The sequence below is a fragment of the Octodon degus genome, unplaced genomic scaffold (assembly GCF_000260255.1).
Source record: "Octodon degus isolate 3935 unplaced genomic scaffold, OctDeg1.0 scaffold00005, whole genome shotgun sequence".
In the NCBI taxonomy this organism is placed as follows: domain Eukaryota; kingdom Metazoa; phylum Chordata; class Mammalia; order Rodentia; family Octodontidae; genus Octodon; species Octodon degus.
This window is the reverse complement of record NW_004524581.1, coordinates 33,761,315-33,773,100: the sequence shown is the minus strand read 5'-3', so window position 1 is coordinate 33,773,100 and position 11,786 is coordinate 33,761,315. Positions and strand designations below refer to the sequence as shown.

General features: G+C 50.2%; 1 protein-coding gene across 3 annotated transcripts; it reads left to right on the top strand.

Annotated features, from left to right (window-relative positions):
* Positions 1-591: 591 nt before the first annotated feature.
* On the top strand, positions 592-6,952 carry Prr3 (proline rich 3). 3 transcript variants are annotated; one of them, XM_023722030.1, is made up of 5 exons: positions 780-871; positions 1,150-1,229; positions 1,507-1,569; positions 4,846-5,136; positions 5,553-6,952. In XM_023722030.1, the coding sequence occupies exons 3-5, from the start codon at positions 1,536-1,538 to the stop codon at positions 5,657-5,659; spliced, it is 432 nt and encodes a 143-aa protein (XP_023577798.1). In that variant the 5' UTR covers positions 780-871; positions 1,150-1,229; positions 1,507-1,535; the 3' UTR covers positions 5,660-6,952. The 3 variants fall into 3 exon arrangements, with proteins under 3 accessions (XP_004624403.1, XP_023577793.1, XP_023577798.1); XM_004624346.3 differs by lacking the exon at positions 1,150-1,229 and having other exon boundaries at positions 592-871; XM_023722025.1 differs by lacking the exon at positions 1,150-1,229 and having other exon boundaries at positions 677-871; positions 5,678-6,952.
* The last annotated feature ends 4,834 nt before the right edge of the window (positions 6,953-11,786 follow it).

Below are 11,786 nucleotides of genomic sequence, written 5' to 3'. Positions count from 1 at the left end.
GGGGGCGCCGCGGCGGCCAGGGAGGCGCGCGTGGGAGGCTCGGGCTCGCTCCGTCACGGGCGCGACCAAGTGGCGCCCGCTGGTGGGGGGACGCGCGGCCTCACCGCTGTGCGCGCAGGGAGAGGCCACCGCGCACCTGAGGGGTGGCGGGGGCGGAGCCGTCCACCCCGGCCAGGGGTGTGGAGTTGCGCGAGCCGGGCTCCCAGACCCGGCTAGACCTCCCGAGCCCCAAGCCCGGGCGTGGCCGGAGGCCTCACGGGAGGATGGCGAGAAGCGGGCAGACCGCGCGCAGGGCGAACGTAGGCGAGAAGAGACGCACGGGACACGGACTTCTGGAGCGAGGTCAGAGGGCACGAAGTTGTGCCCGCAGCTGTTACCACAGCAACCGCGGACCGGATGTGACGATCTTAGGACGCGACGACCCTCTAGTCACAGGCCTTCGGGATTGAAAGCCAGGCGCGTCTGTGCCACATTGCGAGGAGCGAGCCGTGTTTCCCGGGTTTGGGAGGGAGGAGTTTCTTTTAACGACTTATAGGAACGCAGCCAAGGAAAGAGGCAAGGTCGCCGGCATGTGGGCCATAGACGGAGAGAGGCTGTTCTCCCCGGACGCGGCCGCCACCGCGCCGCCCCACGACCTGCCGGAAGTGCGGCTGCGGGAGCCTCGGCGTCCCGGCCCCCAGCCACCGGAAGCGGAAGCGGCAGCGGCATCCCCGCGTGCCCGCTCCTCACTGCTCTCCAGCTGCCGCTGCAGCGGTTGCCGCAGCCACGATGCCGAAACGAAAAAAGCAGAGTGAGCAGCAGCAACCGCCCCAGCAGCCCTCTCTGCCGGATCGGGGAGATCCTGGAGATGAGGAAGACGAGAGTCCCATTGGTGAGGGGTCGAGGAGGGTGTGCACGTGCCTGACGGGCGGCCCGGGCTGGGGGCTGCGGAACGAGAAGGGGGCTGGGGCGCCGGGCCGCCCGCTTGGGATGGGAGCTTGAATGACTTTTCTCACTTAAACCCTCAACCCTGGCCCCAAACCTTCCTAGAGGAGGAAAAGCTAAAGAGCGCGTATGCGCAGCCGCAGAATGGCAGGGGAGGGGGCAGTAGCGGTATTTCAGATTGCGATGGTCGAGATGACAATTTGTGACCACTCTGTCACTGGGAAGGTGGAAGTGCAGACTTCTCTAAACTACTCCCCCAAGGAAAGGAGAGGAGGAAAGAACTGTCTGATTGGCCAGCAGTTAAGGTGAGAGATTGGATTGTTTCTGGCGTCGTCTTGGGTGTTATGGGTTTCAGCGCTGTTCGGGAAAGTTGTCGCTAGCCTTCCTGCTGTCAGTTACCTTTCCTGCATTGCCAGGTCTCTACCTTTTGCCAAGCTGCAGAGGAAAGGGCAGGTAGATGGGATGAGATTGGTAGTACTGACTTTCTCTGTTGGGTGAACTATATAAGTAAGAGAATAAATACGACTGAGAGCAGGGTTATCGTTATTTAGCCATCCCTACCTCCATGTTTTCTGTTCTTAGGACCACCCAGCCTTCTGGGCCCACCCCCTATGGCCAATGGAAAGCCTGATGACCCCAGCTCAGGTGAGAAGGGTCCCAGATCCTTGTCTTAGGTCCTGGAGAGAAGCAAGGGAGCAAGTAAAACTTATTAGTGAATTTTTTTTTTCTGTACCGAGGATTGAATTCAGGACCTTGTTTTTGTTTTGTTTTGTTTTTTGTCTTTTTGAGGCAGGGTCTCCCTATATAGTTCAGGTTGGCCTTGAGCTAACTTTGTAGCCCAGGTTGGCCCCAGACTTACAGAGATCATCCTGCCTCAGCCTCCCAAGTGCTGGGATTACAGGTGTGCACTACCATACCTAGCGCTATCAGTGATTTAAAAGATTGCAGAATCTCTACCTAAAGGGATGGAGAGGAGTTGTACATTCATGAATTTGAAAATTCAGTATTATAAAAGCGTTACTCTTCTGGATAGTTAACAACCTAACTTTGCAGACCAAAATTAGAGAAAAAGGAGGGCCGCGAGGACAGCCAACATTTTGGCCCTAGTCTTCCAAGGTAAATTAAGACTCAGGACGTATGAGAACCTGTAATGTCATGTAACTGGGTAGTGTCTCATTTTCTGATCAAGGAGATTATGGGGCCAAAGAGGAAAGTGATCGATGATGTAGAGTGTGCCTAAGGAGGGTCACATGGAGAGAAGACATTCTCTCAGGCTTTCACAGAGAGCACATTGGCCAAGCAATGGCCGTCACTCATCCACATGGCTGCACTGACAAAGGTTCTACAATCTGAGGTACAGGATCTCAGCATAAATCCTGAGGGCATTTCACTGACCTTATCAGACCCAAGAGCTACAATTCTTGTTGCATAGGTCCTGCTTTACCTTGGTCTTAACCATCCAGCAGAAAAGTAAAAAAACAAAGTATTAAGAAGTAAAGCCATGCTGTTATGTTAAGCTGTAGGGGACTCAGGTCAACAATTTCTGACATTGCCAGTCAAGCGGAAGACCCAATACTACTATGGACCTCTGAACCCTCTTAGAATATTTTGCTGAGTTAACACACCTATAATATTCAAATAATGGAACTTAACAAAAAAAGGGGCTACAAATGAATGCCCATTTTGTATCTGTGTATTCCAAATGGTTAGGATAGACACATAGTTGCATTCTCTTAATGAATAGAGGGATTTGTTCTAATAGTGTCTGTAAATAGGATCTCAAGTCCGCATCTTGTACAGCAATTAAACACTAGGAAGAATGTATGCAGTGTGTTATTGAAACTGTCCTACCAATTTGGTTTGAAACTGTCTCATTGCTATTTGTTTCTCAATAAAACTATGGAGGAAAAAAGAGTGTTGCTTCTTCCTAAACTGATCTGCAGGCAGAATCCCTGTGGTGGTTTTGTGGAAATAAACATTTTACATTTTTGTCTGGGAAGGGCCTGGGTGAGACTGCCAAGACAGTCTTAAAGTAGGAAAACTTACTCTGACTGCAAAGCTGGGTAGTAAAACGCTGGTGGTTACAGGCTGGATTTTCATACAATAACGATAAGTGTGCATGTAAGTTAGTATTACAGCCCGGTAAGCCCGCAGATGTATTGGCCCTTCATTGATACGAAAGTAGAACTGGAGAAGGGGTCTTTTTCATTAAATGTTGCTGGATTAATTGGACATTCATGTGAAGATGAAATTTGCTCTCTAAACACATCAGATGCAAACATCCATTCAACTGGATTATAGATCTAAGTATAAAATTTTTCTTAGTAAGTAAATGTATTTTCATGGTCTTAGACCCCTAAAGGTTCTTAGAGAAATATACGTGTGGTAAAGAAAATATTAACATACCAGATTTTTTAAATATTTGTTTATTTGCTCCAGGGTCTCCTAACGCAGCTCAGACCCCAGTGCTGGGATTACAGCGTGCCCTGCCACGCCCCATTTTGGTGGCAGGCGTGGTGGCACAGCGTGCAGTACCAGTTTGAACCCAGTCCTTGCATTTGCCAGACAGGTGCTTAGATCACTGAGATATCTCCCAGCTCTATATCGGATGTTATTAATTTTTATCAGTCAGACAACACCATTAAGAAATTAACAGCTGGGCAGGGGAGATGGCTCAGTGGAATAAGCGCTTCCCTGGCAAGCGCAAGGGCCTCAGTTCAATCCCTGGTTCCGCAAAGAAAAAAAAAAGAAATTAACAGCTAAGCATGGTAGTGCACCCTTATAATCCCAGTAGTCGGGAGGCTGAGGCAGAATGATCGGACCAGCCTGGTCTACAAAGTGAGTTTAATGCCAGCCTGAATTGTATAATGAGACCCTGTCCCAAAAAAAAAATCAATCACTCAGTGCTTTAAAAAATGGAACTCTTGGGCTGGTGACATGGCTCAGTGGTCTAAAGCACCTACTTAGAAAGAGCTAAGCAAAGCACAGGGACCGCGGTTCAATCCCCCAGCACCACATGCCAGCCAGCCCCGCCCCCTGGTGGGCTGAGCTGGCCACACACACATACACACAAATAAATAAATTTTAAAAAACAAATAAAAATAAAAAGAGCCAGGTATCATGGTACACACCCATAATCCCAGCACTTGGGAAGCCAAGACAGGATTGTCGTGAGTTCGAGTCCTGCCTGCCCCTCATACAAGGCAGTCTCAAAAAAACTAAAAATAAAAGTTAAAACTAGACTAACACTTGATCTGGTTCTCTTACTCCTGGGTGTATATTCAAAAGAATTGAAGGGAGAAAAAAAAAAAAAAAAAAAAGGGCCGGCCAAATAGCGATTAGAGCACCTGCAGGCAGGCCCAGGGACCCAGGGTTTGGTCCCTGGGCCTGCAGTTGCGACTGGACATGGTGGCACACGCCTTATAATCCCAGCTCTGGGAGGCCGTAAACAGGCAGATGATTCACGGATCTAGTAGTGAGACCCTGAGCGCCCTGTAGATCCTTCCCTAAAATACAAACGAATCAGAAGCATGATCTTGAGATGCTTCGGTGAAGAACTGGAGAGAGAAGCAGGACCCTCACTGAGTGCATCTCCGCGCCTTTTATTTTTAATTTTGAGAAGGTCTTGCTTTTAAGGCTGTCTTCACCTGGGTGGTAGGAACATGGGTGTGCCCACTCTGTAGCTAAATGCTTAAAGTGGGTTCTGTGTGTCTGTGTGTGCTGCACTGTAATTGGAAAGGGGGAGCCAGGTGTGGTGTATGCCTATGATCCCAGCAGTCTTCAAAGGCTGAGGCAAGAGGACCCCAAATTCAAGCCCAGCCTGGGCCACTTAGCAAGCCCCTACCTCAGAAAACAAAAAAGGCTAAGATCGAGGCTTATGAGTCAGGAGAAAGCTACCCATCCTCACCTGTCTCTCTCTAGCTCTTCACAGAGGTCCTCCAGGATCCAGGGCACTGATGATCCCACCACTGCTGAGCCTGCCCTCGCATCCCAGAGGAAGAGGCCCGTTTCGAGGCGGCCTTGGCCCTAGGACTAGTCCATATGGACGTGGTTGGTGGGGGCTCAGTGTTGAACCTCCCTATCTGGGACCAGGCCATGGAGGTCCTTCCAGGGAAGGCTTTCACAGAGAGCAGAGAAAACCGAGAAGGCTAAAAAGCTGGTCTCTTGTGAAGAACACCTGCCCACCCAAGGATGGCCCCCAAGTTACAGAAGGTGAGGTCGACGTGCCTGTTTTTCCCTGGGTGCCCTGACTCTCGCGTAACCAGGGTTCCTTGCCTTTGGGTCTGAACTGGGACTGAATCTGGGCCTTGGCAAATGCTTACACTGTACCTCCAAACCCTGGCTGGCTTTTAGGGCTCTGAATTCATCCCTAATTGCCACCCCTCTTCCCTGCTAAAAAGAAACTAAAAGAGGTGAGGCTGGCAAATTGGCTTTATGTCTGCTTTTCATAATTACTGTGTCTTACTTGGATTTTATTTTTATTTATTTATTTATTTTTTATTTTTTTTGGCGGAACCGGGGATTGAACTCAGACCCTTGCGCTTGCCAGGGAAGTGCTTATTCCACTGAGCCATCTCCCCAGCACCTTTACTTGGATTTTAAACTGCCCTATATTTATTTATCCACAGACAAATCCAACCGCCCTGTGTGTCGACACTTTTCCAAAAAGGGCCACTGTCGATATGAGGATCTCTGTGCCTTCTATCACCCTGGTGACAATGGGCCTCCTCTGTGAGACTGCCTTCCCTTCCAGGAGGAAGGGGCCTGCCCAGTGGCCCTGTGCTGACAGTCTGAGGCTCTTCACCGCCACCCACCACTGAGGGTCCTGAGCTGTGGGGTCCTGGTGCTCAGTGTGAGCCTCTTCTGACCCCACCTCCGGGGACTCGCCTTGAGGATCCCCACGTCACCGCTGTGACTGCCTCCCAGATCTTCCCTCCACCAGATGACTGCTGACAGAAGACCTGGTGCTGTTTCTTGCACATCTGACCACAATCACCCTTCATCCCACTGACCGGAGACCTCTTCCTGAGACACCAGGCTGCTGGCGGCACTGCCTGAGGGAACTCTGGTGGTCTGCCCCTGGGTCTGCATGGTGGCTGGTACAGGGCCTCCCCCTGCTTCTGAGTAGTTTTTCTTTCAGTAGTATGATCCCCACCACTGTGCTCTGTGGTCACTGTGCTTTGTGCAACTATGCCTCCCCTCGTGCTCTCTTGGTGTTTGTGACTTCTCAAGGCTAGAGTAAGTTTTCTGCCAAAATGAAGGAGGCTCCCTGGGCCTCCAGACTAGCCATGTCCTGGCTTCCAGACTGACTAACACCCCCCCCCCCCCCTTGCCCATCCTCCAAGGTCTGACACAGGCCCGTGGTGTCTGGGAGGCCCTGGCTAAACCTTGGCCACTGTAGTCAGCCTGTCATCGAGAGGCCACCCACTGTTGACTGAAATCTGAACCTTTACCTGGTCTGTGCCCCGGTAGACACTGGCAGGATCGGCACTCTCTTCAGACCCTCTTTCCCCCTGGCGCTGGTTGTTTTCTGTGAAAACGCCAGTGGATGGGTTCAGTTACAAACTGGCCCTGAAGAAGTGGGTCAGGGGTGATGTTGGCCACGGGGGGAAGAGAGCCATTGGAGAACTGAGAATGAGGTGAGGTGTTTTTGTTTTTGTTTTTTTACTTTTTTTACATTAGTAATAAACACAGTGGGAACCAGCATTTTAATCCTTGTTCCTGTCACCTCGAGGTCCAAGTGAGGCTGCCCTTGCCATGTGCAGCGTCAGCATGTAGTTTGCTGGTGCTCATGGGAAGCCTGTGCAGTCCTGTGTTCTGATGAAGCAGCCTTTCAGGAAAAACCCATGAAGTTCCAACAAGCCAGGCGGCCACAGACGGAAGAGCCGCTGAGATAGATGCTGTTGGGGTCTACTGGCCAAGACAGCTTCCCAAACAGGCACAAATAGTGGGAAAGCACCTTTCAGAGTTGCCATGAGTCCTGGCCTGATGGTACATGCCTGTGACCCCAGCTCTTAGGACAGTGAGGCAGGAGAGTCACTGGATTTCAAGGCCAGCCGGGACTGTATCATAGACACCCTGTCTCAAAATGCAAAAGCACTTAAAAAGCACTGGAAGGCAAGAACAGAGTGGGAGTCTGGTCAGGCATGGTGGTGCAGGCCACAGTCACTGCCGTGGGAGGCTGAGACAGGAGGATCACAAGTTTAAGCCCTGCCATGGCAGTTCAGTGACTGATGTTATCATAAAATAAGTTTGATTTCTAATTTACGTATTTGGTACAGGTCTTACTGCGGAGCTCAGACTCCGTGATCCTGTTTTCTACACCCCTGTGCTGAGATCACAGGCACGCACCGCTGGGACACCCAGTCTCCGTGGCTGGCTCAGTGCCCCGAGGCAGGGATGGAAGCCCAGTGCCTGTGCTTCACTAAGCAGGCGCTTAGTCTGCTGAGCTATCTCGCTGGCCTTCGTGGGCACCTTGTAAAGCATTCAAGCAGAGACGAGGTATGACTAACAAATATGACGGCTGTCTTAATGTCTTGCAGTAAACCTTGCCGCTCATTCTCCCTAAATGTCGCTCAGCTTCAACATCCCTACCCGACAGCAGTTCACACTGAGGGTGATTTCTATCCAAAAGCAAGACCATGCCAGGGACATGGCTGCATGGCACAAGTGCCACCTGACAAGCGCAAGGTCCTTTCACTTCCGGGTGCGAAGACACAACACCGTCCTCGCTGCACTTGTTCGGCAGACCTAGCACTGCACGATTTCTGCGTGCTTTTCCCCCAAAGTCAAAATGACCCTCAGAGGTAATCAGGACATTGAGACAGCGGTGACAGCACGAGGGAGGATAAAGCTCCAGACTGCTTCAGAAAGTGACAGGAACACAGGCTGTGAGTGCAGGGGAGGCAGAGGATTTTGAGAGGGTCGTGACGACGTATGCTTTACTGTAATTTTTTTAATTTTAGGGAAGGGTGTTCAGGGTCTCACTACTACATCGGACTCAGTGTTCCATCTGTTTTACAGCCTCCCAAGAGCTGGGATTACAGGCGTGTGCCACCACGCCCAGTCTTAATTGTTGTCTCAGCAGGCCCGGGGATTGAACCCCAGGCCCCTGTGCCTGCTTGCAGGCACTTTAATCTGCTGAGCAATTTTACTGCAATTTTTTTAAAACAACCATATGTTTTGCTCATACCTCATTAAAGTAGGTAGATACAAGTTTGTGTGGCTTGGAGACCATATCGCTGTACAGGTCAGGCTGACCTTGAACTTGCTGTGTATGCACACTGGCCTCAAACTTAAAGTGATCCTCCTGCTTCAGCCTCCCAATGCTGTGATGTTAGGCCTGTGCCATCATGCCGGATTTAGATGTGCAGGTTTGAGACTCAGACTAGGCACCTGGTGGCACATGCCTGTAATCCCTGCAGTCCAGAGGCCTGGGAGGGAGGATTGCTTCAAGCTTGAGGCCAGCCTGGACTAAAGCAAGACTTAAACAAAAAGCTAGGAACTAACGTGAGTTTTATTTAGACGTAGATAGTGGTTGAAGGCATGTATGTGAATATATTTGTTTTTTTCTTTTTTTGGTGGAACCAGGGATTGAACTCAGACACTTGTGCTTGCCATGGAAGCGCTTATTCCACTGAGCCATCTCCCTGGCCCCTAAGATGTGGGAACAATGTCATCGTCAATATTATCACTTTTTTTTTTTTTTTTTTTGCAGAACCGGGGATTGAACTCAGGCCCTTGTGCTTGCCAGGGAAGCGCTTATTCCACTGAGCCATCTCCCCGGCCCCGACATTATCACTTTTTTGGAGGGGTGGAACTGGGGATTGAACTCAGACCCTTGCATTTACCAGGCAATTCTACTGAGCCATCTGTCCAGCCCCCTATTTCTTTACTCTGGGCAAGTACTGACCATATCTTTCTTGGGACTGAGTACAGTTGAAACAGAAGCCCAAGGTACTCCTGTAGGCCAGGATGCATGCTTGTCATCCTGTCCCCTGGAGGGCTGAGACAAGAACATCTTGGGTTGGAGCTCATCCTGGATAAGTCAGTAAGTTTGTGAGAACCTGTCTCAAAATTTTTTTTCAAAGGTAGGGGGTGTGACTCAGTGCAAAGCCCCTGACATCAATCCTCAGTACCACAAAGGGTAGTCTAGGACTCCTGAGGATTGCCACATCCCAGGCTTCAGTGACTCAGAATCCAAAGCCCCAGCTTCCGCTCTGCAGTCTACTGCTGTGTACCCTACTCCAGTCTGAAGTAATGCTCCAGCTTTCTCACCTGTCCTCAGACTCAACAAGGACCAGAAGATAAGTTGTCTTCAAAGAATTTTCCTCAAAGCATGCAACTAGTTCATCTTCCACCAGCTCTAACTGCCCTGTGGCCAGTACTTCCTGCAAAAGTAAGTCACTCAGCAACCATGTGTTAGGAACTTGGCAGCAAGCTGTTGGTGCTAAAGAACATTGGGGTGCCAGGCACAGCCTCTGCCTGCCACCCCTCACTGCTAGCACCTGGGCTGTATGACCCAAGGGTCAGTGCCCAAAAACTTCTGGCACATGCTAAGGGTCCAGGTTGCTTTTATTGGCTCCATACAGGTTATTTCATTAAAGTTAGAAACCACAGATGAAGTTTATGCTAGGGTACTTCAAAGATGAGGAAACTGTTCTGCCTTGGATGTTACAATAGGTCGGGGCAGCAGACATCTGTAGTTCCAACACTCCTGAGAGGCTGAGATGGGAGGATTGCAGTTCAAGACCAGTCTGGGCTATTAGAAACTTAGCAAGATCCTGCCTCAGGACGCCTGGGGATGAGTTCACCAGAAGGCCTTAGGTTCTGTACTTTCAGCCTCAAATGCCATGACAGTTACTTTAAGGACATAGGGGCAAATTGGGTGTGGAGCCACATCCCTATAATCCAGCATCCTGGGAGGCTGAGATGAGACCATTGCAAGATTGGGCCCAGCCTGGGCACAGTGGCAACTTGGCAAAACCCTGACTGAAAGTTTGCCAGAGGGGGGGAATACAGCTCAGATACAAGGCCTGAGGTTCAATCCCCAGATCCAAAAGAAAGAAAATGATAGATAAATACATGTAACGTTGGGCATCGTGGTGGTGCATGGCTGTAATCCCAGCACTCTGGAGACTGAGGCAGGAGGATCACTGCAAGTTGAGGCTAGCCTGGGCTGCAAAGTAAATTCAGGGCCAGGGATATAGCTCAGCAGAGCAAGCAACTACACAGCAAGCGCAAGGGCCTGAGTTGGATGTCCAGTACCAAAGAGTGAGTGCAAGGCCAGCATGACTCTACAGTAAACTGTCTCAGAAATAGGGCCGGGGAGATGGCTCAGCAGAATAAGTGCTCCCCTGGCAAGCGCAAGGGCCTGAGTTCAATCCCCGGTTCCACAAAAAAAACAACCAAACAAAAATAAATAAATAAATATTTGATGTTACAGCCCACTGCAAAGGCTGAATTTGTTCCCTTTAGCCCTTAAGAAGTACTAGTCCCCCCAGAGAGAGGGACCCTCGTAATACAGTCCTTGCCTGTTAAGGCCCACCTCTTAATAGTGTTGCCCCAGGAAATCTGTCTCAGTAAGAATTTATTTATTTATTTATTTATTTCACAGAACCGGGGATTGAACTCAGTCCCATGTGCTTGCCAGGGAAGCACTTATTCCACTAAGCCATCTCCCCAGCCCTTCAGTAAGAATTTTAGAGGGAATATTAAACATTCAAAGCAGAATGACTATTGGTTACATAGAAAGGCACATTAGATTTTTTTTTTTGAAGGGCCGGCCAAATAGCTCAGTGGATTAACGCACCTGGGGGGGCTGCTGAGACGGCAATCGAGACTGGGTGCGTGGTGCGCAAGCCTGTAAGCAGGTGGGTCACTACAGGTCTGAGCTCGCAGGGAGACCCTGAACACCCTGTAGACCCTTCCATAAATAAATAAATAAAAACTAAATGAGGCTTCCTTATAGTTAATATTTGGGGGCCAGCCCATTGGCTCCATGGCTTAAATGCCTCCTTAAGCAAAGCAGTCGGGCTCAGGATTCTGTGGTTCGATCCCCAGATCCTCCTTTCCAGGCTTGCCCTTAAGGCATCCTGTGGAAGCCAAAAAAATCCTTGTTTTTTTGAATCAGGGTGCACTGTGTGGCCTATGAGCCATGTCACCCATGCTGGCCTATTGCTCACGCAATCCTGCCTCCGCCTCTGGAGTACTAAGATTATAGGTCTGTGCCACTACCCCTAGCTAAAGCACATTAGGTTTCTGCACCGCTGCATTCCCAGTGCCTGGCAAGGTCAGGCCCAAAATAAATATGAGCTGATAAATTAGTAGAGTTTTCCAGAGAGTAGTTAGGAAAGACTGGGAGAAGTGACAAAACAGCTGACTACCCAGAAATTTAAAAGGGTGACAATAGGGGCCAAGGAGATGGCTCAGTAGAATAAGCGCTTGACTGGCAAACGCAAGGATCTGAGTTCAATCCCCGGTTCTGCAAATAAATAAATAAATAAATAAAAGGGTGACAAGAGAGCCTTGGCTGGACCCTGCTTAATTTGGGACCAGAAGGCTACGTGTATAGCCAGTGCTGTCTGCTAAGGAGGGACTGAGGGAGCTACTGGGAAGCTAAGAGAGATAAGCCAAGCCTAAGGAGGAAAAGCAGCGTGCAAGCCGGTGGAAGGCACTGGCATCCTACCGAGTCCCGGCCAGGGGTGCGGGGCGGCAGAGGAGCGCAGCGGCAGGCAGAAAAGGGAGCAGGAGGGGAGTGGGAGAGAAGACAGTAATTCAAAGAAAAGGGGCTGGAGAGATGGCTCAGTGGTCTAAAGCACCTACTTGGAACTAGCTTGGCAAAGCATCAGGGACTGCGGTTC